General features: G+C 36.6%; 3 protein-coding genes across 4 annotated transcripts; 1 reads left to right on the plus strand and 2 right to left on the minus strand.

The window, feature by feature from the left end:
• The first annotated feature begins 376 nt into the window (after positions 1 to 376).
• Positions 377 to 3,405, plus strand: LOC120113884 (protein DETOXIFICATION 21-like). Its single transcript, XM_039134939.1, has 8 exons — positions 377 to 642; positions 1,399 to 1,940; positions 2,047 to 2,133; positions 2,221 to 2,277; positions 2,471 to 2,709; positions 2,834 to 2,952; positions 3,053 to 3,139; positions 3,228 to 3,405. The coding sequence occupies exons 1-8, from the start codon at positions 388 to 390 to the stop codon at positions 3,315 to 3,317; spliced, it is 1,476 nt and encodes a 491-aa protein (XP_038990870.1). The 5' UTR covers positions 377 to 387; the 3' UTR covers positions 3,318 to 3,405.
• Positions 3,406 to 4,519: 1,114 nt separating this feature from the next.
• Positions 4,520 to 19,801, minus strand: LOC120113882 (regulation of nuclear pre-mRNA domain-containing protein 1A-like). Of its 2 annotated transcripts, XM_039134937.1 has the most exons (8): positions 19,742 to 19,801; positions 17,326 to 17,435; positions 15,350 to 15,597; positions 15,022 to 15,177; positions 14,731 to 14,887; positions 6,250 to 6,389; positions 6,122 to 6,157; positions 4,520 to 5,386 (listed from the first exon to the last, which is right to left on the minus strand). In XM_039134937.1, the coding sequence occupies exons 2-8, from the start codon at positions 17,402 to 17,404 to the stop codon at positions 4,559 to 4,561; spliced, it is 1,644 nt and encodes a 547-aa protein (XP_038990868.1). In that variant the 5' UTR covers positions 17,405 to 17,435; positions 19,742 to 19,801; the 3' UTR covers positions 4,520 to 4,558. The 2 variants fall into 2 exon arrangements, with proteins under 2 accessions (XP_038990868.1, XP_038990869.1); XM_039134938.1 differs by lacking the exon at positions 19,742 to 19,801 and having other exon boundaries at positions 17,326 to 17,540.
• Positions 19,802 to 20,880: 1,079 nt separating this feature from the next.
• LOC120113696 lies at positions 20,881 to 25,563 on the minus strand. Its single transcript, XM_039134763.1, has 4 exons — positions 24,738 to 25,563; positions 23,431 to 24,693; positions 21,917 to 23,385; positions 20,881 to 21,268 (listed from the first exon to the last, which is right to left on the minus strand). The coding sequence occupies exons 1-4, from the start codon at positions 25,561 to 25,563 to the stop codon at positions 21,251 to 21,253; spliced, it is 3,576 nt and encodes a 1,191-aa protein (XP_038990694.1). The 3' UTR covers positions 20,881 to 21,250.
• Between the last annotated feature and the right edge of the window lie 944 nt (positions 25,564 to 26,507).

Raw genomic sequence — 26,507 nt, forward strand, 5'->3', positions numbered from 1 at the left:
GATTTATTTTTATAAATAATTTTTTTAAAACATTTAAAATTAGTAAACATTTTTAAAAATAACAAATTACTAAAAAGTATAAGATGTATATTTAAAGTATTAAAAATTTGTAAAACTTATAAAAACCATAAAATCAGAAATATATGAAGATCTGTAAAAGATAAAATAAAAAGAAAAAAAATAGAAGTTTGAGATTGAAAAATACTGAAGGACTAAAGTAATATTTTAAAACATTTGAGGGCCAATAATGTTATTAGATCAAATTACGCGGTCACCATTTAACTGTTGGATATCTTCGTTGTTCACCAGTAAGAGCATACAAAGCAGCTCGAGAAAAAGGAGAAGAGAACATTAGCCATTGGGGAATTTTGAACTGGTTGATCAACAATGGAAGGTGATATCAGCCAGAAGCTGCTTAATGGAGCCAAGAAAACCGAAGTCGAAGAACCAACGCTTAGAGAATTGATATGGACGGAGTCGAAGAAATTGTGGGTTGTGGCCGCTCCTGCAACCTTCACCAGGTTTTCGACCTTTGGTGTCACTGTCATCAGTCAAGCTTTCATTGGTCATATTGGTCCTACCGAGCTTGCTGCTTATTCCCTTTGTTTCACTGTCCTTATGAGGTTCGGCAATGGTGTTTTGGTATGTTCTTATTTGATCACATTTTTCTTTTGTTCTTTACCCTTTTCTTGATCTTCGGGGCTTAGTTGCTTGAAGATGTTGCTTTTTTTTTTTTACCTTTCTTAGTTAAATAAAGAATTGGGTTTCTTTCACTGATGGAATGAGATTTAACGGTGGTCTTGATCATGTATCATGTATCAAGCATCAACTTTATTTTTAGATCAGCTTTTTTGCTTCTGTTTGTGAAAAAAAAGTTTGAGATTTTCTTTTCTACATATTTTTTTTACTTCTGCTACCAGAATCTCTTATTTTGGCTTGTTTCAGAGGAAGTATCATCATTTGCCCAAAGTAGTAGCCCCTTTTTAAGCGCTCTTCCTATCTGTGTTCCCAGTAGAAACTTTTATGAGTTGAAGTCATCTAAGTGAAAGGACAATTTTGACTTGGTTTTTGAGGGCCTAGACTAGATATGACTTAATCTTTAAATCAATCCGAGATGATCTGTTTTTGGTTCCATGACTGATCAAGTTCAAAGCATATGTTACAAATCGATTTGATTTCCATTTAACATCTAAAGTATCAACAGTAGAAAAACTCTAATAGTTTAATTTAGCCATGGGATTGAATATCTCTGGCTTTTGGAGAAACATTTGATTTATCAGATCTGCTGTGAATTCCTTTATTCCCCCTCAAGCTATGTTACCTTGACTAGGTTGTCAAATATGAATGTGTCTGAACACGGTATATTATTGATGTTTTCTGAATGTTTCGCATGTGCAGTTGGGCATGGCAAGTGCGTTGGAAACGCTATGTGGTCAAGCATTTGGAGCAAAACAATACCATATGTTGGGGATATACCTACAAAGATCATGGCTAGTTTTGTTCTTGACTGCATGTTGTCTTCTCCCTTTGTACATCTTCACCACTCCAATTTTAATAGCTTTAGGCCAAGATGAAAAGATCTCCCACGTGGCCGGTTACATTAGCCATTGGTTCATCATCATCGTCTTTTCTTTCATCATCTCCTTCACTTGCCAAATGTTCTTGCAAGCACAGAGCAAGAACATGATCATTGCATACTTGGCAGCCTTCTCCATTGGGATCCATATATTTCTTTCATGGCTTTTGATTGTGAAATTCAAGTATGGGCTCGCTGGGGCTATGTTTTCCACCGTCCTGGCCTATTGGATGCCGAATATAGGGCAGATTTTATTTGTTACTTGTGGTGGGTGCAAAGAGACTTGGAAGGGTTTCTCAATGTTGGCTTTTAAGGATCTTGGCCCTGTTGTGAAGCTGTCTTTGTCATCTGGTGTTATGCTTTGGTAAGGTTTTTCAGTCTATTTATTGGATATGTGTATGTGTTTGATAAATGTAGAGTAAACTTTGAGTAGTAAGATATTAATTTGAGAATTTTATCTTCATGGCCAGTCTCGAATTCTGGTACAACACAATCTTGGTTCTTCTAACTGGAAACTTGAAAAATGCTCAGGTCGCCATTGATGCTCTTGCCATTTGGTAAGTCTTTCTGGTTTTCCGATTGGCTTCAAAAATTATGTTTGTTTTTCATCCTATTAATATTTATAAATACTTTCTCCTTTGCAGCCTCAACATTAATGGATGGGAAATGATGATATCACTTGGTTTCTTGGCTGCTGCAAGGTATAAACCTCGAGAAATTCTATATTGCGTATTTTGTATGTCGGATTCGGTAGTTGAATGTTGGATATGAGTATATGATAGGCTATGAGCTATGTTTCTTCGGTCTTGGTTTCGAGCGTCTGACAAGTAAGTATGTGTCTGAGTTCTGAACTGAGTATGTTAAACATTGTTTCTTTTATTGTAAAATTTGCAGTGTTAGGGTGTCGAATGAGCTTGGAAGAGGAAGTGCTAAAGGTGCCAAGTTTTCGATTATACTGACAACTCTTACATCCCTTGCCATTGGCTGCGTTCTGTTCGTGGTATTCTTATGCCTTCGAGGACGTTTAGCATACATTTTCACCACCAGCGAAGAAGTGGCCAGCGCGGTTGCTGATTTATCTCCATTGTTGGCTTGTTCCATTCTTCTAAATAGTGTTCAACCTGTCCTCTCAGGTAAAATTCCCACCATCTTCTTAGAGGTTATATCTTTGTATCTACGTGCGATATTCGAGTAAAGGCCGTATAGACTACATCTAACTGAATATATATATATATATATATATATATATATGAAAAGGGGTTGCGGTTGGAGCTGGCTGGCAGAGCATTGTGGCATGGGTTAACATTGGCTCGTATTATCTAGTTGGCATTCCTATTGGTGTTGTGCTTGGATACGTTTTGGATATGCATGTCAAGGTTGGATTTATTAATCTTTGTTTATATATTGAAAATGAATAGGTACATAGTTCTTCCTCTTCTGCTGTAAAATTCATTTATTGTTTATTTGTTTGTGCAGGGTGTCTGGGTTGGCATGTTGCTAGGAACATTGCTTCAAACTGTCGTCCTCATTGTTATCACCTACAAAACTGACTGGGATAGACAGGTAATCTGCCATGAAAATGAAAATGTTCCCATCTTTTCATTTTTTTTCATTTGAATATGCAACTTATGTGAACATTATTAATTTGCAGGTGGTCTTAGCTCAAGCTCGAGTTAATAAATGGTTCGTGCCCGAGTCCAGAGACGAGAACGGCAGCAATACGGAAAATGCGACTGCCTGAAAACTTCGATGTTCTTTTTTATTGAAATTGGATATGGATATTGTGCTTTCATTGCTTTGAATTATGATTTTGATTAATTTTGGGGATTCATCGATGTCGAGAATACCGATTGAAATCTGCTTTTAGTTCACATATCTTTAGGATTGAATCTTTCTGCAATGCCCGAAAGATATGTAGGGATTGATAGTTCTAAATCGCCATCCTCGGATTGTGGTGTTTTACGTTTTATATAATGAATTAATCTTTAGGTTAACATTAATTTTGTTGATTTTTAAAGATAATTAAAATTAAATCCGTAATTGTTTAAAAATATTTTATTTTTAAAAATCTCAGATTGAACCCGTGTCTTAAAATAATCTATTATTAATTATCCAGAGAATTATTTAAGTCACGTTCAATTTTCAAAACCAACAAAAATAAATTGACATATAATCAAAATAAAATAATATTGATAATTTGAAAGTTGATATAATAAAATAAAATGATATTGATAATTTAAAAGTTATACTATATAATGGAGGTCATAGGTTAAGGACTAAAATAAAATATTTATAAGTTCAAGAATTAATCTAGAATGGGATAATAGTTTAGGGACATCTATTAATAGGATTACTATCAGTTCTTTTTTTTTTAATTCCACCAAAAAAAAGAATTTAATTTATTTTAAGATTTTAAAGTGAAAAAAAACTTGCAAACCAGTCCAAATTCAGATTTTTTTTAAAAAAAAATAAAAAATCAAATTACAGTACCGCGTAAATCTCTTAGACAACAGATAAACTCCCAAATTTAGAGAAAGCAACGATCCAAGTACCGTACTCGCTGGGTTAAATAGAGAAAACAAACATGTGCTTTGGATGGACCAAGTTTTGAGCCATAAATAAACTAGCAAATATTTCAAGGACTTCAAATGACCGAGACCATGATAGTTCTTTTGCTACTTTGGTACATAAGACATACAGGTCATGTACTAGTGTGTGTGCTAAAATGGGAGTTGATGACACCCCTGCAACATTTTAGAACATATGGCTAAACCATGTTACTCCACAGACAATGGGTTATGTTGATGATGATGAGGGCATGCATGGTCATGCTCTGATTTCAAGTCTAACACAACAGAAGCCTAATAATAGTTCTCTAACTAATTTACATTATACATGGCCAACTCAGCCTCCATAATTTTAAAGGAAATATAATGTTAATGGGTTTGCCGTTGAATCGAATACCTGATGCCACCATGTAACTCACTGTCGAGGAACAGGTGGTGTTGACTGAGGGTTTTGCCCGTAAAACACGATACCTGGTGGCCGGTAAAATCCTCCAGTGGTCGGTTGCTGATGAGGCTGAGATTGTAGCTGTGGCGGCTGATAAGCAGGCCTAACTAAATTCATTGCCATATGTGGGGGAAGGGGAGGTGGCGGTGGTAGTGCATTTGTTCCATAACCGTAAGGCATTACCCCTACCATCATACCACTCGATTGCATGTATTGAGTTGCAGTCGGATTTGCAGGAGATTGAGGGGTAGGGGGAGTGGGAGGAGGAGCAGAAGCCATGGGAGTTTGAATCAGGTTGCCTTGGGAGACTGATTGCATGCCGTTTGATGATGCAAGTTCCATGTTGTTGATTGGCTGGCCAAGACAAGATGCACTGCCAATGTCCGAATTGCTTGCATCAGACACAGGCATTGGTTTCTCAAGTTTGGGGCGCTTTTCAGGAGGAAACATTGATAATCCCGATGTGAACCCACTAGACCTGGCTGCTTCTTCAGCAACAAGAGACGAAAGTACAGAGGTAAGCATCTGAGCTGAAGATGTTGAAGCAGCAAGCTTAGCCGCAACAGCAGCAGCAGCTGCTTTCTTGCTATCTTCTTCAGCTGTTTTTGAAGGTGCAAAGGAAATCATAGGTTGCGGAAGATGAGGAGTGCCGGTTGGCCGAGCTGAAGGAATGTTCTGTTCACTCGGGGCCACAGCCTCCGCTGATGGGATTGATGTAGCAGTTAGATGGCTAGAGCCAGGGGGTAAAGTTAGGATCTTCCTTACATTGCTTGATTTCTCAATATGACCACGAGCAACCTGCACAAACATCAACAGTTTCACTTCATATTGGAAAAGTGCAAATCCTTTACAAGTTGTTCTATATCACAGAAAATTACATTCAAATAATTTAAGCATAAGGATAATATGAATATAATAAGCAATCATTTCTTATCTAATGATCAAGCCCGAAACATACATTTCATTGCCAACTGAATTCAGATAAATTCCTACATTTGCATATAGCATCGGAATATGTCCACCTAAAGATAATAGAATGTTGTAACATGAGAATGTGATTGATTTGGCTCATGCGAGGAAGCAAAAATTAGTGATAAACTTTCCTATTTGAATTTTCTACCCTATAATATGCCTAGTGTCCCGATTCCCTACCTATAAAGGTTGCCTAATGATAAAAAACTAATGTCTCTACACGTGAAATGAAATCCTTAGTGATGATAGATCTTGCATTATCTAGGACTTTCATTCAAGTGGGCATTTCTACCTATTGTGACTCGTGTTTTTAGGAAAAATACCTCGACACAAACTCCACGGATCTCTAGGAAGTTTATTCCCAAATTACTGCAGAAAATGTTTTATAATTGTTACTGGGGCACCAGTCAATTTTGTAATTGCTTCCAATATTAACACATGTTATATTGCAAAACAATTCTGTTTTGGAGGGATTTAAACAGACAAAATTTGCAAATTTATGAAATCCATTAGGTGCAAAATATCAATCAAGAAATTCATTAGCAAGACAAGAATTCTTACTTGCAGCTGCCTGCGAATAAGCTCCAGCTTTGATTCCTGAAAAACTTAAACTAATGAGTGCTCAACAAGAACAAACTATTCTAAATGATAATTGCCAACTGAACAACAAGATAGTAATGAGGGCATACTTGTTCTTGAAGTGCTTCTTTGAGTTGGAAAATCAACGCAGCCCTTGTTGTTTCAACATTTTCAAGTTGTTCAATGCATTGCTGGACTGCGTTTTCTTGCTGCTCTAGCTCATGCAGCAAAGCAGATCCATTCTGATTCCCTAAACAAAGTTGAATACATATTCTTAGAATTGTTACATGCACATAGTCAATCAAAACTAAAAGCAACATATTTTAATAAAATAGAAGTTTAGTTACTGAAATAAATCAGGGGTTTAGTCAGACCAAGGAACACAGCTCGAAGTCTCGAGGGATTTAACCGCACTTCCTCGTTAAAAATGGAAAAGTTTTTTTTGCCACAAGGATTTTTGAAAAATAGGAGCACAATAAGTGAGCTGAATATATATATATATATATATTTAAGAGAGAGAGGCAGCTAAATAATGGTATTAAGGCTCTTAATCCTAAGAATGTTCAGGTGATTCGCTGGTTCCCACCCCCTGTTGATTTTTTGAAGATGAAAGTTGATGGAGCTGTTAGACTTGATGGCACAAATGGAGGTATAGGAGGTATTTTGAGAGACTGGAACAACAACTTTCTTCTGACTTTTTCAGAAAATATAGGTCAAGGTCCCCCCCAGGTTGCGGAGTTAAAGGCTATTAAGAGAGGAATTGAAATCTATTTGTCTTCTTGTTGGGTTACTGTTGGAAGGTTGATTGTGGAAAGTGACTGCAAGTCGGCTGTGGAATGGATATTGACCCCAACTTTGGCCCCTGTTTTTATCTTACCTTTAGTTAAGGAGATTTCATCACTCTTCTCGGATAGGGTGCACTCAGTTAGATGGATTCCAAGGGCGTGTAATGGGGAGGCTGATAGTTTAGCAAAGATGGGAATTGGTTGATTGTTAGGCATTATCAGTGGGTTTTATTGTTTGAGTTTTAGGTTTTTGGTTGCTACTTGAGTGGTTAAATTAAGGAGCTGATTATCAGACTCCGTTAATCAAGGAGGAGGTTTGTGATGAGGCCTGTTATTCCTATCAAAAAAATGTACTCTTCTCCTTTCAATGGCTGTCGTGAGGTACATTCATCACTAGTAAGGTACATTCAGTGAGGTGAATTCAAAGAGCGTGCAATGGGGAGGCAGACAATCTAGCTAAGAGTGGGATAGGTTGATTGTTAGGAGTCAACTATGGTTTTCTATTCTACTGTGAAGGTTTTTATGGCAGGGGGTGTTTTTAAGTTTTATGTACTGTTATTGGTGTAATGGTTGTACCTTATGTAATTTTTCCATTAGTAATAAAATTAAAGGCACTCTTTTCCTCTTTCCGCTGATTAAGGAGCTTATTATCAAGCTCCTTAATCAAAAAGGGGGTTTTTAACGAGGCCTTTCTTTCCTATAAAAAAAAATAACATGAAGGACATAGGAAGGAGGAAAAGAGCACCTCTGAATTTTATTACTCTGAATCATAATGTACAACCAATACCTAGTCATATACTGCCTGACATAAGATTTAAAAACATAAAACATACTGCAACAGTGAAACCAGAACCCTAACCTCTTGCTGAAACACCCTAACCGAAATTGCATACGACTGAAAACAAAATTCCCTACATAAATGGAAACATATCCTACACCTCAACACAGCCAACAAAAGGCAAATAATCAACCTATCCCATCTTTAGCTAATTTGTCAGCTTCCCAGTTGGCAGCCCTCAAAATATGCCTTAAAGTAATATCCATCCCTGCCATAATAGAGATAATATCATTTACCAAGGATTGGAACATAGGGGTGCATAAACCCGGATTATTGATCCACTTCAAAGCATTACTTGAATCCGATTCAAGAATAATCCTCTGATTAAGAACAGAACCTGATTCTTCCAGAAGACACAACCCCCTCTTAATCGCCAATAATTCTGCTAGGATAGGAGGACCACCCCTAACTCTTTCTGAGAACCACCGAAGCAACACACCACTGCTGTCCCTAATCAGACAACCTATACCTCCTTTATCACAGCCTTTCACCATCGCTCCATCAACATTAAGCTTTATGAACCCATCCGGAGGAGGAACCCAGCAAGTTGGTTGAGAGCAACCCTTTTTCTGTCTACTCACCGAATCAACAAGTTTTAAATCACCCACAAGGGAGTCTAACGGGATATGCACATCTTTGAATCTAGCAGCAAACCAAGAAGCTATTCTAAATCGAACAATAAAGAACAACCTCACCACATCCAACTTTCCTTTCTCAAAAATAACCTCGTTCCTACATTTCCACACTGTCCACATCACCGCCCTAGGAATAAATTTCCAAATCATGGAATTCGGAAGTAGATCATCCCACAAAATGAAGAAATCAATGATGCTCTTTGGAATCACCAAAGACAAATTCCAAATTTTCAAAAATCTAGACCACATGCCCCATACTATATCACAACGCAAAAAAAAAAGATGTGAAATTGATTCCACCTCCCTACCACACAATGGACATAAGGGATCATCAATCCCAACCACACCTCGCTTCAAAAATTCCTCCCTAACCGCCACTCTCTGATGAGCAACTTGCCAAACAAATGTTTCCACACGGGGAGGTGCAAGCCCTACCCAAATATGCCTTTCCCAAGTATCATGGTTCTCCTCAATACCCTCTTGATCAAAGAAGTTATTGATACAAGATTTGGCTGAAAAACAACCCTCTCCATTCCCTAACCATATCCAACAGTCTTCCTCACAAACTGACAGGGAGAGATTATTTAACAGAGAAATCAGCTGTAGCTATTGTTCAACCTCCCAATCCATCAGATTTCTTCTCATTTGAATATCCCACAATCAGCCAAAATCATTATTCACCCTAAACTCCATCACTTTACCCATTTTATTATTCGAGAGAGCATAAAGTCTAGGGAACTGATCTTTTAGGTGAACTTCTCCCAACCATACATCGTTCCAGAACTCCACAGATTATCCATTCCCAATTTTCAAACGCATATTCTTTCTAAGACAATCCCCAAAACCATCAATAGAAAAGAAGTTTTTAACCACTCCTCTACAAATCCAAGAAGCACGAGCTGTCCAAAAATTCCCCAACATAATGGAATTCGGATCCAAATTGTACACGCAACACACCACTCTCTTCCACCAAGACCCCTTTTCTGAAGCAAAATACCCATTTCCCCAGAAGAGCTATGTTCAAGAGTAATAAATTCGGGATCCCTAGACCCCCCCAACCTTTTTGCCTTACTGACCAAATTCCAATTCACCCAATGGATGTCTTTTGTCTATCGAAACCCCCATAGAAATGAAGCCATGATCGAATTTAATTTCTGTAACACAGAACCTGGAATTCGAAAGATTGAAAGAAATAAATGGGAGAGAGCACAACACCGATTTGACCAACACCACCCTTCCTGCTAACGACAGGGAGTTTGACATCCAACCACTCAACTTATTATGAAATCTCTGCATTATTGGCTCCCACATAGCAACCGAATTCCTCTTGTTCCCCAAAGGTAAGCCTAAATACTCTGTTGGGAGATTGCCCACTGAGCAGCCGATTTCATTAGCCCAAGTAGCTAACACCCCGTTTTCAACATTAATACCATAAATTATGCTTTTGACTAGATTTAGCTTCAACCCCACCAATAACTCATAAATTAATAGCACCCTTCTAATGTTCTTTAAATCACGAATAGAAGCTTTGCTAAAAATAATAAGATCATCCGCAAATTGCAAATGCGTTAAGTTGAAGGATCGATCATGAACACCTAGCTTGAAGCCCGAAAACAGACCCATATCCACTGCTTTCGAAAGCTGCAAATGAAGCAGCTCACCACCCAAATTAAACATAGGCGATAACGAACAACCATGTCTTAATCCTCTCGCTGTGTGAAATTTCTCCGTAGGTGACCCATTGACTAAAACCGAAATGGAAATTGTTGACATACACTGATACATCCAAGAACGCCACTTATCACCAAACCCCATTTTACCCATTATTTTCATCAGAATTAACCAATCAACCAAATCATAGGCTCTCTTAAAATCACCTTAAAGACTACTCCCTTCAACCCTTTCTTCCTCCAAAAATCAATTCCTTCATTTGCAATAAACGAGCAATCCAATATGTTCCCGGAATAAACGCAAATTGTGACGGGCTCATTATCTCATTAACGCACAAACTCAACCTTCTAGCTAAGACTTTTGACATAATTTTATATAACCCTCCAACCAGGCTAATTGGCCTGAAATCTTCCAACCCCTCCGAATTAGCCTTCTTAGGTACAAGGGAAATGAAAGAATAATTCACCTCCGAGTCCCACTCCTTCCCCACATAAAAATCCTTAAAAAACAGCATCACATCATCTTTCAAAACAGTCCAGAATTTCTTAAAGAACCCTAAGTTCAGACCATCCGGACCAAGAGCTTTATTATTATCCGAACGAACAATTACTTCCCATACTTCCTCCTCAGAAAATGGCCTCTCTAGTGCTACACACTGCGCTTCCGAAAGTTTAAGAAATTCCAGACTTAAATCCTCAACCTCCATGGTGTTTTTATGATTAAACAGCCCCTTAAAGAACTCCACCACTGAAGCTTTAATTAAACTAGGATCCTCTGTGACTGCATTATCCACGTTGAGGGATTTAATATGATTTATTCTCCCTCTAACTGCAGCACTATGATGGAAAAATCTTGTGTTCTTATCTCCTTCCAAACTCCACTTCGGCCTTGACTTCTGCAACCAAATCGATTCTTCTTTCTTTTGTAACTCCCATAGTTCTTTCTTTGCTTCAACTAGTGATTTCATTGACACCGAGGAAAGACCTTGTTGCATATCCATTTCCATAACCTGAATTCCTTCCTCTAACGTTCTGATTTTTCCTGGCAGCTCTAAATATCCCCTCCTAGACCATTTCATAACCACATCCTTCACCCTCTTAAGCACCTTAGAAATGGACTTCAAATTTTCCTCTTTACAAATTTAAACAACTCCTGCATCATCTCACTGAACCCATCTTCCTGCAGTACATAATTAAACATCCTGAACGGTTTTGGCCCCCAATTAATTTCCCTATTCTCCAACAAAATAATGTTATGATCAGAAACAGATCTTGGCTCCAAAGTTTGGCTTATCTTGGGAAAAATAATTAAAAATCTCTAATCTACGAAGAACCGATCCAGCCTCACAAACGTGGGAACTTCCCTGTTATTACACCAAGTAAATCGACCTCCAGATAAAGGCAAATCAATCAAATTCGCCTTACTTACAAAATCTCTGAACAAATTCATTGTTGTCGAATTCACAACACCTCTAACTTTCTCTTCCTGTGACAAAACGACATTGAAATCTCCTCCTAAGCACACTGGGCAGTCAACCTTTTCCAAAAAAGATAATAGTTCCTTGAAAAACAACTCCTTATCTGCATCCACACTCAGACCATAGACATTAATAAAGCAACAAATTCCTGTTAAACCTTCCATAAACCCCTTTATTGCTACAAATCTCCTAAAAATGGCTTCTTCCTTCACCACAAACTCTTTTTGATTCCACAAGGTTATTAATCCACCAGCAGGAGCAACTGCCGAACCAGTCAGAATTTTTCCTCCCATTTTCCTTACTAACAAATGACTGACAGCTTCCAATTTAGATTCTTGTAAAAATAGGATTACAGGCTTCTTCTCCTTAGCAAACCTCCTAATAGCTCGAGCTTTAACCCTCCTGCCCAAACCCCTAACATTCCAAGACATTATCGACCATTCTACCATCGTAAACATACCATAACCTTAATTCCCTATTCCTATTAACGTCCCTCATTCATATCTCTCTCCTTTACCAGAGGAACCACTTTGGTCATGAAAGCTTCCTCACCTCCTTTAAACTTAACACCCAACAATTTGGAAACATTCCAACATTCCAATACCTCTGCCACCCCCTCTGTCTCATTTGCTGTAACGAAATCAGAATCCTTACCACTACAACTCTTAACTTCCCATCTCCTAGCATAAACATTCTTATAAAAACCTCTCTCAACTTTCCTAACCGACGCACTCCTCCCAGAATGGCGTCGCTGGGCCGGGGAGACAAACCCGTTATGCAAAACTACTCAACTTGATCAACATTTTCCACATCTGCATGCTTATAACCATCTCTATTTGATCTTGGACTTCCCTGAACAGGCCCACTTACCTCTAACCTACCCAAACTAATATTAAGCCCAATATCTTGGTCAACATTATCATGCCCCAAGGTGGCATCCCCCATGCTCAACTCCCTTTCTCTCCCTTCAATAAAATCCCCCGACACTTTCTGCTGACTGGTGACACCACCTCGTACTGTCTCCTCTGAACAGAAATCACTAGCCCTAATATTATTTAATTATACTTTTCCTTTCAAACTCCCATCGGTAGGCATGCCACCCCATGTGGAGAATCCCGAACCCATGCTTCTACCTTGTTCTGAGAGTCTGACAGCGCATGCTTACCCAACTGCCCATCCTGAACTTTGTGGTCATCTCCTTGGCTCCAGTCCGACGAGTTTTCCTCCTAATGAACCACTGTTCCGTCTTCTTCAACCACATCTTCTAACTCGGGGAAGAAATCTTCACTTCCTTCCACCTTAATCATAATAATGAACGACCTTCCATAAGTATTAATAGTGACATGGGAAGGAATATCGAACGGACTGTCTACCCTCAACAACATATGAGCCACTCTGCAATCCACTCTTTGAGCTGTTTGCTCCTGAATCTTCACTAACTTGCCCCATCTCGATGCCAAACTCTTGAAGAATGAAACTGACTGGAACACCAATCATAGAAACTGCACAGTAAGGTAATGGAACACCCTTCTCGTCCATAACAGGCTCCAGCCTTTCGAACCAGAAGGACAAAGCCTCCCACTTGTCTTCCATCGTTGCATATTTCTCCTCCACTGTCTGGAAGACTATTAAACAGGCGTTTTTAGCATAACCCCACCTTACCACCTTGACATTTATTCCCTCATTCCTTAATGCCCTCTGCACAAAGTCAACTTCAAAAATCGCCTTGCAAATACCTGTTAAAGACGATCTCAGCCATGTCCTTTCCTCCATTGGAATAAAAACCTCCAAAGGCTTCTTCATCTCCCTCTTATCTCCAAAGCTGCCCACTATATGGCCCTCAATTTTTTTCACTCCCAGAACCGCATACTTATATGTCCTACCATCATGAAACTTGTTCAGCAACTCCTTCCTAACATCATCAACTGGGGATATTGATATTTTGCCTATCGACTCCTCTGCGCCTGCATCTCTAGACCCCATCACGCTATTACGCTTCATGCTCCTCGAAAAGCTACTCCTCTGATATTTCGCAATCGACACTGATATTCTCCTCCCATCGACCAAGACATTCTTCATCCTTTCCTTTGCATTAAGCAAATCCTCTTTGCTTGCAAAGTGCACGAAAGCAAACGTATTATCCTTGTAGTTAGGTCTTCGATTAACAAACGGAATGAACACCTTAATCACCTTGCCATGATAACTAAAACGTTCCCATAAAGCACTTATATGCACTCTCCGTCTAAGATTATCTACGAACGCTACCCACGATACTCCTCCAGGCACTGTTCTACCACTGCCTGAAGAACCAATACCTTTCGATTTCTCACTCACTCTCTCTCTAACTTTCTCACTCATGATAGTGTGATATATCTTTCTTTCATAGGTGTTCTCTTTATATCTTTCAGAGGTTCTAAGATATTTTAAGGTCATTTAGTGGTTGTATAATGGTAGGATTTTAGTTTTGATAACAGATTCCAATAATTTAGAACAGTAAAATGGGCTTAGTTTACTGATTTCTACCTGAGAAATCATGTGACTAACAAGCTCCAAGTAGGGTCTTGGATAGATTGTATATGTTAGAGATCCAATATTTAGGACCTAGGAAGAAATAACTACAAAAATAGAATAGACCAAAAAAGTGAAGTATTATCAGAGTTAAGGTTGCAGGGTGCAAGCTTGCTTGACTATGAAAGCGCAATAGGTATAGGAGTGTGTTTGTATAAATAGAAGTAAATTTATGATATAGGTATTCTTTTGTCAGAATGGGTTATGACCGGTGAGCTTCATGAAAGTTGGCAATTTACCCTAACAAGAGACTTGACCCAAGATTAAGAATGGCAGGTAATTATTTAGGCTCATCAATTTATTTCTATCTTCATAAATCTAAAATAACAAGTATTTAACAGAACGAGCAATAAATCATAATTGCTTGTCATTTTCTTCAAGATTTTTACAGCTTCAGCATTCTCTTTTCCATAGCGCAGAAGTATCAATAAAGATTATACTAGAAAATACTTCATTACAACGGCACAACTTCATGTCAAAAATAGTATTAGTCCAGGAACACACAAACCTGTATATGCAAAGGGAGGGGAGATATGGTGTTCTTCTTGTTTCATTTGTAAATAAAATCATGATAAAATGTAAGCATACAGCATTTAATCCCACAGCAGAACTCGTACCTTGAGCTAAACTACTTCCAACATTTTCCTCAATTTTAATCAGGTTCTGTACTGCAGCACTGCATTTGTTTAAAGCGGTATCCTCATTTGAATTGTCCTCGAGTACAGATTGATATGCACTTAGTATCTTTTCAGGAAGACCTCCAACAGCCAATTTCTGAAGGTAAGATGACCGGTCCAAAATATAAAACGAACAAGCCCAAGAAATGTCTAGCCATTAAAGAATACAGACAAAATGGGTAGAATCAAATTGAAAGATCAAAGGAGGATAATTGAATAGATAATTCTTACGATTCTAACTGCATGAGCATCCCTCTTCACTATCTTGATAGGATTTGAATTTTTTCCATTGTTCACAGACGGTGGAGGGAGATTCTTACTGAGTATTTCAGATTTAAGATTCTGCCCTCGAGAGCCAAAAACTTTTCTTTCTTCCCATATGTCAATCTGAACATTATCATACACATGCAACAAAGCTTTTCTTAAGAAAGTGATAGGGCAACCACTAAAAATAAAAAAATGTTATCAAACCATCAGACCAGTAGTCAAATTATCAAGTAGTAATCCACTTGAAACATGCAACTAAGTGAAGACAGCACAAAATTGAATAATAAGCTACCAGTCTGGTTACTGCTTTCTTTCCGTTCTCATCACCATTGTCGTACACATGTTTGAGGGCTGAAGGAAGAACTTTCCAGAATTCATTCACAAACTCACTTCCCTTCCGTCTGCTATTTTGCAATATGTCATTAGCCAAATACAGAAAGGAAACACGCCGTTCTTTCTGGGAAGAGTTAAATAATTTATCCCATGTTTCAACAATTTGTTTTGCTTTCTTCCGGTGAGTAATACACCATCGAGACAAAGCTGAACCAATGTTAACGAAATTTATGCAAACAGCAAATCATGAGAGAAATACATATTCAGCAACAAAGAGATAGCGGGTATTCATTTTTTTTTGTGGGTTGGGGGGGGGATTTCATGCAAGAACTATTCCTTTTCACTGAAGTCATCTATTTAGAGAGAACTATGCCGAGAGAGTTTCATATGCAGATAGCTTTAATCTATACCAAACAATGAGCTACAAAATTTATAATGCTGACCCCTGAAAGTTAACTAGTCTGTTGAAAAGTTTTGAAGCATCACCACACTTCAAAGGATTACATTACTATATGCAAATTATAAGACATTTGGTTGGAGACAAATCAACTAAACAGACCCAAAGTAATTTAAAAAAAATCAATTACTGTTCTTCAGCAAAATAAACAGCCAATAACATCAACATCACCAAAAAATTCCTAAAGAATCAATCTAATTTAAGGCTTGAGACGTTATGATTAAGACCTCACAAAGGAAAATCAGAGTTTCTGACAATTTACATAAATTTTTTTTTTTGATAGAAACAATTTACATAAATTTATTATACTTTCAATTTAAATGACATGAGTTTAGCATCTGATAAAGTAATATTTCAAATGCCACAAGAAATGGAACTTAGGTAAAGAAAAAGGCTTAAATTTGCAATCAAACCTCACTTTCACTTTAAAACAAAAAAATCCAACAAGATAAAAGTTAAATTCTGTAAGACCTCCAAATCATGGTACTAAATGTTCCAAAAGAAAAAGTCCTAATAATAAATAACTTGTGAACTAAAACTGAAGAAACTACATACAAAAGAATCTAAAACAATCCTAGAGTTCAAAAAGAAATATAAAATGTTACTAAAAACACAACACTTTCATCAATTATCCCATTCTACCATCAATTGCAGCATTTTAAAAGAAAATGCATCAAACCAACCAACAAGATTAGTTAGAGATGATGTCCAAACTAATTTCAAAAGTGCTACAGAAGAAACCATCCACACCATTCCTTATATTTCAATGAAGATGACCATTGAAGAAAAAATTAAACACGGGCACCTACTTCATGCCAGCCATTCTGTATAAATAGTTAAAAGTTACTGCTAGTGGAAAACAATAGAATACTGATGAAGCAAATGATGACCATCTAAGATAGATAGCCATAGGTCCAAAGCAAAACAGCTAAAGCCAGCATAGCTATGTGAAAATTGTCCCAAAAATGCATGATTCACAAATAGAACAATATTAGTGAAGTGTAAAGAAATAAAGCAAGTGATAAAAATTAAAACAACCAAATCAATAGCTCCAATAACAAAAAATATGTTACGATGATTTTTACAAAAGTTTCTATGCAGAACGCTGGTACAGTCATCCAATACTAATTTCATGCATAAGAAAATGACAAAAACATATGGATACAGTAAGGGAATCATAACATGATAAATCTAGAAGTGCCACATCACCTTACATCATAAAAAAAACATATGCATGGTGCACCAAGAGGGAAAAGATACAGGATAAAATCTCAATCAAATCTACATGTAATTTACATGTTTACACAGTTAGATAAATGCTTATCTAAATGAAAACAAGATAAACAGAAAAATCCACCTCTTCAATTATGAACTTTAGAACTAGATTCCAGTAATCAAGAATGTTAATGTAATTTTATAACACTAATGGAAATGAGAAATAACAAAAATCCCGAAATAATAATGAAATTGTAGGATACATTCAATGCTTTGCTGTGAATTGTTGAGTTTTGACAGCTTATCGGTTAGTATCTTTTCATCAAAAGCATCATTGCTCATCTTGCTGCTTAACAAGCTTTCACATAGCCTGCAGTAAGCCCTTTTAGTTGCACGAATTTAGAAGGGAAAGGGAAAAGGCAGCAGAGGGAAGCATAGTAAAAAAAAGGTAAGCTAACTATTCAAACATCTTCTAGTAGTTTGAAATGAATAAAACAAGAAAGCTCCTTATATTTCATGGAAACATTGACGCAGGCAGAATAATTCATATATTGTTCAGAGAGACAAATTACAAGATATTTCTCTGATGATTCAGGTTACATTGACCCTTTCACCAACATTTATATCACAAATTTTCCTTATCATTCTTAAACACAAATATCTTCTGACGGACCAAAAAAATAGCTATTAATTTCCTATGTCAAATAAAAACTGAGAACACCTAAGATCCCATATAATCAGGTTTGTTAAGGGTTAAGTCAACCATTAAACTCAATTCAAAGCCCATGCTCCAAGCATTCACAGCCTATTTGCATCATATCATTTTACATCGATGGTAACAGCATCAAAATAACCATCCCATTTTTCCATAGTGGCCATCATCAGGGCTAGCTCAAAAGGTAGTTCCCTATTGAAAGTCTAGAATTTTAAGGGGAAAAATAAAAATTTATGATTCTTGAAGCGCACTTGACCATGATACATATTAGATTCTCATTTAAAGGATATTAACTTTGTAGCAAATCATTTGAGTTCGGTATTCAAAAACAAGCGGGAATTTCTTTGCTGCATCCATAACATTCTGGTTGCAAAAGAAAACATATTGTAGTCATAACAAAACAACTTGCATTCATTATGAATGATATGCCCAAGGACATCTGAGGTAACAACATCACTTTCCAATAGCGACCAGTAGCTTGGTTTGATAAAATCTATTGTCTTAGACTCTTAGGAAGCCAAAAGAGGAGCTCATGCCCTTTTCATCAAGAAAATCAATTTGTCCAAGGTAAAGTGCATCTAATAGATAAAAAAGTTGATGTAAGCATTTATCACTTAGCTAGAGTTTTTGAGTTTAGCATTATTTTTTGTTTGCTAGCATGGACCTCGGCCATGGTTCATTGAGTCTTATTTTCTGTTTAATTCAGCTGCAACATATAGTCCTTAGTTTATATTACTTGAGTTTTATAGCAAAGCATAATGATTTTATAAATCCTTTTACTAGTCAAAGAAGGAGAAAAGATAATTTGTCTATATCTCTTACAATTGCCAATCTTGAAAAAAAACTAATTTAAATTTTAAAGAAAATTTGAGTTATTGAGTATTCTTAGAAATTTGTGATTGAGTTCTCCCTACTTCAAACTCTTCTTTCGTACCACAGTATCTAGAGTTATTTCCCTTCTTTGCGACCTAACTACATTCCTTCTTCTTACTTTGAAGCCTAATTCTTGCCACATATCTTCATATCAATTCCCACTAGCCAAAACTATCTATTGAACACTTAAAGTTTCCTTATGTTTATCCTTCTCTTGAGATAAAATCTCAATTAATCCAATCGTTAAATGATCTGGAAAACCTAACCTTATACCTACAACAGCTATAAATCATTAAGTCCCTCATCTAGTCCTCACCACTGAAAACCCACAAGTAGTAAAATTTCGACACTCTTCCCCAGACTATTTTAATGTGTCCAACAAAATTTATTTTCACACACCAAGATTTTTTTTATAGAAAAGATAACTACTCAATTTTTTTTACCAGAAATGAGATTTTGCATGTATTGCTGGTTTCCTTCACCTCTTTCACTGATAAATACAGCAGGATAAGCTCAAATCCTTTCTCAAACAAATTTACACTTCACCCTAAATCCCATGAATACCTTGGCATCAGTCTAACAAATTATTACTCACAGTAGAGTCAGTTTAAAACCAAATTTCAACCATAACTTCCATTTCTCCATGACTTAACAAGCTAAGGCCTTCTCCAATTTCAAACCTCAGTCCATGGAATCATTGACTTCTTTAACATTTCTTCTACAGTTCAAAAACATTCATACGAATCTCTCCAACTATAAGACCTTTTCACAAGTAAAATTTCTCAGTAGAACTAATTAGAAATATTTAAAACTAAAATTATTAAATTTAAAAGCTGATACATATAAAAATAAATAAATTAAAACTACGAACGAACTATCAGGGGGAAAAAAATGAACTCTCAGCTGTGCCCAATATCAAAATTCTAACAGATATCAGTTTAGAAGATTTCAAATTTTGAATTCCATTTCTACTTAAGTTTGCTAAAAACAATTCGAAACCCTAAGGTTTCCAGCTGGCGAAAAAATCCATATAAGTTTCCAAAGCGGAGAGATAACAAACAAGAAGTCAATTATGATAAGAAACAAAGAACGAACCTGGTATTGCTTCCAGCAGTAGAAAAATAAGGACTACTAGACAGAAATTTTGGTCAAGATAGCGAAAACCCCTAAAAAATTTAGAACCCCAAATTATTATTATTATTATTTTACATTTTGTTTTATTAATTATTAGACTTTATATAATATTACGTATAATTCTCATTTTCTCTCTCTATATTTTTATCCCCAGTTATATTTACCTCTCACTAGTATTTATTTTAAAGATTGTTTGACCAATCAAAATATATAATGGGTTATATTAATAATATCAAAATAAACAAATTATAAAAAAGATAATCCTAAATATATCAAAAAATAAAAAAATTATATCTAATTTTTAAAATTATGTTTTGAATTTATAATTTTAAAAATTATAAGTATGGTTAATTTTTAAAAAAATAAAATTTCATAGAATTATTAACAAAATAAAAGAATAGTTGAAAACTAAAAAAACAGATTTCTTTTGAAAATAATTTTTTGATTTTTCTATAGTTTTCAGGTTTTTGCATTTTTATGAATTTATACTTTTTAAAAACTTTAAAAATTCATTAAAATACTAAAAACTGCATATTTTTAATAATTTATTTTTTGAACTTATATTTTGAGAAAAACTATAACTTCTGTTTAATTTATTTTCTAAAATAATAAAAAAATAAAATTATTGGAAATATAAAAAGTATAAAAAATGATAAGACCTAAAAAAAGTTCATAAAAAAACTTGAGATTTTAAAAAAAATTAGATTATTATTATTTTTAATTTTAAAATTTTCAATTTAATTGTTTATTTTTCATGTCGTGGGATAATCTCTAATTATGTCATACAATACAATAGATAGTTGTGGGAAAATATACAATAAAATAAAACGAAAATTAGTTTATAGTATAAGAATATAATGTTATACTAAGTATAATTATTACTATAATTTATTTTTCAAGAGTGAAAAAATGTTGAAAAAAGAACCAAAAATAACCAATGTATATAACTTTACACAAAATATATTCCAGTATCAAAATCAATCATAAATCTCAGACCGAATCACTTGGAAGACACAAACATAACAAAAAAAGGGAGGAGAGAGGAGAAAAAAATCATGCTTTGAAAAAAGAAAAAGCCATGACTACCGGTCAAAAAACATGATGGCCGCCCTCTTGTAGATCAATTTTCTTGACATTGAAGTCCCCAACGGTATCCAACTCATAGAGGATTCCTTCATCTATCTCTCTAATCTTGTCATCTTCTTCACTGATATTTTCCTCAACTTCATAAGTGGCATATGCTTCTGCTGCATGATTAAAGTGTTTGGATACCTTTTGAGGGCCGCCCTCGCTTTCCATTTCATTTAGGATCCAGCCCTTCAAGTCTTCTTGATCTGTTGGCAACATATGTTCAAAACTCTCAGACGTAGAAGAAGCAGAGTCTGAAATCATGGAAGAGTAAACTGTTGAAAGTTTGTCGTCAGACTCCAGAACTATGTGTACATTAAGATCATTGTTGCCAATGTCTACTTCCCGTTCAGACTCTGTTGCAATAATAGACAGTTCCTGAATAAGGGTTGCCATAGTTTCATGTCACCATTTTAATTATACTAAGGGTACATAAATACCATAAAATCTGAGATAGATCGTGTAAAATGCAGAGAACATTGTTCTATCAAGCATGCTAGATGAAAAAGGATGAATATGAAACCAAAGAAAGCAAACAATCTAACTCCTGAAAAATTCAGATATCCAAGGAAATTCAAATAAATAACGTGTTAAATAGGTTAAACAGCACAGTATTTAAGCGTACATGCGATAAGAAAACTTCATATTGGGTCATCAATCTCCCAGCCCCATGTTTAATTCTCTGTAACTATGATTACTTCAACATGATTACTCAGACTAAAAAATAATATCATTGCTTTCAACTATTATTTTCTTTTGCTGATAGACTTACACAGCAAAAGAATCTGAAAAACAGGATGGGTTATCATTTTACTCCTACCAAATTCACAACAGGAAAACTTGATCTGATGAGATCAAAATAAGCATCTGGTATTTGATAAATGAAATAAATATATGAAGACAAAACATGAAAAATAATCGACACGGTTACTCTTCAAAGAAGTATGAAAATTCATCCGTGGGAAGAAATTTAAACAATTATAAGAAATGCTTGTGTAACTTACCTCCAGCTTAACGTGCTCATCAATGGGTGGTTCATCATCTGACCCCAACAGCTGATTCTCCAATTCTGGTGAAGGGTTTTCTCTAGAAGGCATAGCTTGATAATTAGAGTTTGAAGAAATTCTCTCCAAATTCCTATCGCGGTCAAGACCATTATCAATCTTTGAATCAAAACATGTTGGTTGGACTTGATCCATTTCAGATTCATTCCTACGCACCTCCACGAGGATAGCCTCCGAAGGGTCAACTTGTGAAACTTGAGCAACCACTCTGTGATAAGATTCCTCTGCTTTGGATGAACTTGCATCATTGGAAGGCATATGCTGGTGAGTCAAAGCTGTGGAAGAAAACTCCTCACCCTCATCACGGCGGCCATCAGCATCAATACTTGCATCAAAGTTTGACAAATGCATTTGATCGCAATCAGTCTGGATGATATCTTCTTTAGGTCGAACACCATCCCCAACTAAGTCATGCTCTGATGAACTTGACGAATGAATTTCATCTTGCTCAAGCTGAGTGTCTTCCTTATGAACTGCACGCCTATCTCCTCGTTCGGCCTCAGAAGACTCATTGCGGTTCATTAGTTGTTGTTGTTCCTCTGGTGAAGAATCCAACATCTTACCAATTCCTTGGTCACCAGCAAGAGTCATCCCTATGCCAAGGAAGTCCACTTGATTCTGGATAAAGCTTTCTTCCTTATTTGGGACACCATCCTTCGATCCCTCATCAGAGGATGATGACACCACATCTCTTGAAACATATTTAACCACAGATTCAGGCACCACTGACACATTATGATCAGAAAAAGTGGTAGAAACCGATAATGAACCAGCCTGTGTAACAACATGCTCACTAATCTCTGGGATTTCCCTCGCCCTTGGCTTATTTTCAACTAAATCCGATAATTCATCATGCATCTTTTGGAAACTAGAAACACCCTGCTCAGTTGTTTCAGCATGCCCTTCAGGTTCCTTATCAGTTGACTCAACCAACATTGAAGATGCACCCATTTCAGATGTACCAGCTTGTCCGTCCGAAGATACAGATGAAACCGAGAGGGCCTTCTCGACTGATGGACTTGAATCATATATAGGCTCACTATGCTTATCATCTACCACCTTACCTGTAAAATGGAATTCTGATCCCTCAAATGATGGTTGTGAAAATATGCCAGATTCATTAATTTCATGATCTCTGGATTCAAAACCTGCAGATCCCTCTCCACGGGCATCCAATATCTTTTCATCTATTTCTGATAATGAAAAACTTGACCCACTGCCAAAATCCTCGTCAACTGACTTTGTTTTGGGATGAATTTCACTAGGATTGAGTTCCACGTGAGACGTTGCTCTAGCTTTAGACAAATTTGATTCTGTTTCCTGCTGATTTTCTCCATCTCCCGATTCGATCGCAACAATATCATGATGAACATCTCTATTCTCAGCTTGGCCAACCTGAGGCATTGGTTTGATTTCAATTCCATTGAGCTCCACATGAGCAGATGCTCCAGCTTCAGGCAAATTTAATTCCATTTCCAACTGACTTTCTCCATCTCCCAATGTGATCTCAACCACCTCACGGTGAACAACTCTATTCCCAACTTGTTCAACATCCGCAGGCTCAACGTCCCTAGACGATAGACTCTCTTGTTCATCATGGGAAGAAGCATGAACTTCATTCGCCATCAATTCAGTTTCTTGAGAAATATCTTGCTCACATGACTTGCTGTCTTCCTCATCCACAACTGAACTCACTGATTCAGTATCAGGAACAGAACTCAACTTCGACTCACTAACGTCACTAAACTGCCTTTGGAATGAAGAAGGTCTAGATCCTTCAGTCTCGAGGACAAAGTATGGTTTCCACTTGAGCTCTTTCCGAGTAACACCCAAAGATGACGGTTCCACGTTGAAGCTTTTATGTCTTCGTAAGAAAGCTTCTCTTTGGGGAACTGTTTCCATTCGATTAAAACCTGCAATCTCCTCTTGGAAACTATCTCCTTTAAGATCAGGTTTTTCCTCGCCCGAATCATAAGGAAGATCGAAAGGATTTCTTCTTGGTTGCAAAATAGTGGGAGCTGACCCTGGAATGGGAGGTAACCCAAGGTCATCATAGGAATCATAAGGAAATTCAAATGGATTTCGCCTAGTTACAGAAATTGGGGTGATGTTTAAGGGAATATCAACGCTATCCAAGTCTATTAGATTCTTCTCAATCATCAATCCCATGCTTTTACGTGCCCTTCTCCTCGCAATAAGATTATGCAATCGTTGGTTTCTTTCGAGATCGGAAGTCCCCAAATCCATGAGATTCTTCTGATCATCTTCTGTCCATTTAATTGCAGATTTACATTTGTCCTCTTTATCTCCCTTTGCTCCTTCTTCTTCTTTGTCATCCTCATCATTATCTTCCTCCTTGTTTTCTAACTCATCGGACTCCACAGTTCCATCATTATTACTACCATGAGACCTCTCTGAGGCAGCATCTGAACCATCATCAAACAACTGTGCTGGTTGAGGAGCTTCAGAGCCCAAAAGTGGATGCAACTCATCAAGCATCAGAATTATATCATCCACTGAAGCATCAGGAGATGAACTCTCGGCACCACCAGAACCAGAATCCAATGATTCATCGTCAACAACACCATCACTATAATCCTCATCATCCACTGCGCGTTTCCAAGCGAACATCAGAGAAGAATCGAATTGCTCAACCCTTTGATCATCACTGAGATCTTTGAGTTTATGATCTTCCACTTCAAGATTCCCATCTCTAACTTATCTTCCAAAACATGATGATCATCTGATGCCTCCGCCATACTCAACAGATCTTCACTCCCTAGAATCTCCTCCAGGATTTCCCTCTTCTTCACCAATGAATCATTCGATGATCCCTCAGCCTCATCAATCACTCCATCCTCACTATGAATATCCCTAGGATCCAAATCATCATTCACCAACAGTTTATAAGGAACAGAACCAACATTTTCCTCGACTTCACTGACATCATTATCCACCAAACTAGCTTTCTCCTCAGCATCCTCAACTATACCCCTCCTCTTCCCTGCATGTCTTTCTATGACAAAATCATCATCACCAGCATATCTCTCCACAACAGTATGATACTCGGTATGAATATCCCTAGGATCCAAATCATCATTCACCAACAGTTTATAAGGAACAGAACCAACATTTTCCTCGACTTCACTGACATCATTATCCACCAAACTAACTTTCTCCTCAGCATCCTCAACTATACCCCTCCTCTTCCCTGCATGTCTTTCTATGACAAAATCATCATCACCAGCATATCTCTCCACAACAGTATGATCCTCAGTAGCCCCGGTTTTCAGTTCCGTAACTTCATGGCTAACTTTCTCTTCTTCGCCTTCCTTTTCATCGATTTCGGGTATGTACGGTGATCCTAAGCTCAAAAGTGTGCCAAGTAAAACAGCAGTGCAAACCAAAACAGGAGATGCAGTAACCAAAGCAGAAAACAACAAAGGAAATGATTTATACAGAAGCATCAAAAAACAAATTAAAACAACCAAAAACGGATGATTCCAAACCGATCTATAACATATTTTAACTGATATCAACATGAATTTCCCAACTATAACTCCAAATTCCAATCTCTGAAGTCCCATCTCCCACTATCTATAAATCTATTTCTTCTCAATATTCAATCTGTTAAAGAAAAGAAACCAATTAAAAACAAAACAAACAATTGGATCCAAAAGGACAAGTATAATGCAAAAATTAAGTGTGAACTGTGAACTCACCTTAGAGACAGAACTAAATGAAAAACAGATCAATCAAAAGATCAATCCAATAGCTGAACACCAACAATTAAGAGTTCTTGAGTGATAAAACTAGCAAAAAAATTTAAAAGAAGGGATTAAGCAAAAGCTGAATCGCATAAAAGTTTAAAACTTTCAAGCAAGAGAGAAAGAACCAAATAACACCTGGAAATCCCAGAAACCCCGAGGCATGGGAAATAGAAACTGGAGGGAATATTATAAATGGTTAAATACAATGAAACCAGTAAATAAAAAGGCGATTAAGCTCTTTATTTTTCTGGTTACGTGTTTTGACTCAGCAAAGTTTTTACTTTTCCTCTTTTGTTTATTCAATTGTTTTGCAGAGAATGTAAAGGAAATGGGGGCACAACAATAATATCCAGAAAGAGACTGATTGAAAACTCTGTTGAGTTTGTAATCAGTTTTTTCTGTTAATAGTTTATTACAAGTAGTTTTAAGTTAGTTAGACAGTTAGATTAAAAAGGTTTATATATATATATATATATATATATATATATATATATATATATATATATATATATATATATAAATAGATTGTAATTTGTGAGTTGAGAAATGAAGATTAATTTTTCCACAGCTCTTATATTACTTTTTAACATGGTATCAGACTAGCCCAATTTCACTGGGCCTTTTCTCCTTCTCGGGTCTGTTATTGCTTCATTTCTTTTTCCTCATTCCTGAAGTAGGTTACCTTTCTGCTCTTTCTTCATCGCCGCATCTGTCACGATGCCACACACCACAGCCCCGATGAACGAATCAACGTTTCTTGA

Source organism: Hibiscus syriacus, unplaced genomic scaffold (genome assembly GCF_006381635.1).
Source record: "Hibiscus syriacus cultivar Baekdansim isolate YM2019G1 unplaced genomic scaffold, ASM638163v2 tig00110213_pilon, whole genome shotgun sequence".
Taxonomy (NCBI): domain Eukaryota; kingdom Viridiplantae; phylum Streptophyta; class Magnoliopsida; order Malvales; family Malvaceae; genus Hibiscus; species Hibiscus syriacus.

What these genes read in the sequence shown, in the direction of transcription:
- LOC120113884 (XM_039134939.1), top strand. Translation starts at nt 388, where the DNA reads ATGGAAGGTGATATCAGCCAGAAGCTGCTTAATGGAGCCAAGAAAACC. An exon ending in GGTTTCTTGGCTGCTGCAAG is followed by an intron (nt 2,278 to 2,470) that starts GTATAAACCTCG and finishes TAAAATTTGCAG; the next exon opens with TGTTAGGGTGTCGAATGAGC. An exon ending in AAACTGACTGGGATAGACAG is followed by an intron (nt 3,140 to 3,227) that starts GTAATCTGCCAT and finishes ATTAATTTGCAG; the next exon opens with GTGGTCTTAGCTCAAGCTCG.
- LOC120113882 (XM_039134937.1), bottom strand. Translation starts at nt 17,404, where the DNA reads ATGAGCAATGATGCTTTTGATGAAAAGATACTAACCGATAAGCTGTCA. An exon ending in TTCACAGCAAAGCATTGAAT is followed by an intron (nt 15,598 to 17,325) that starts GTATCCTACAAT and finishes ACATTGGTTCAG; the next exon opens with CTTTGTCTCGATGGTGTATT. An exon ending in AAGAAGCACTTCAAGAACAA is followed by an intron (nt 6,158 to 6,249) that starts GTATGCCCTCAT and finishes TAAGTTTTTCAG; the next exon opens with GAATCAAAGCTGGAGCTTAT.
- LOC120113696 (XM_039134763.1), bottom strand. Translation starts at nt 25,563, where the DNA reads ATGGGACTTCAGAGATTGGAATTTGGAGTTATAGTTGGGAAATTCATG. An exon ending in AGGGAGTGAAGATCTGTTGA is followed by an intron (nt 24,694 to 24,737) that starts GTATGGCGGAGG and finishes TTGGAAGATAAG; the next exon opens with TTAGAGATGGGAATCTTGAA. An exon ending in AATGGAATTAAATTTGCCTG is followed by an intron (nt 23,386 to 23,430) that starts AAGCTGGAGCAT and finishes GAATTGAAATCA; the next exon opens with AACCAATGCCTCAGGTTGGC.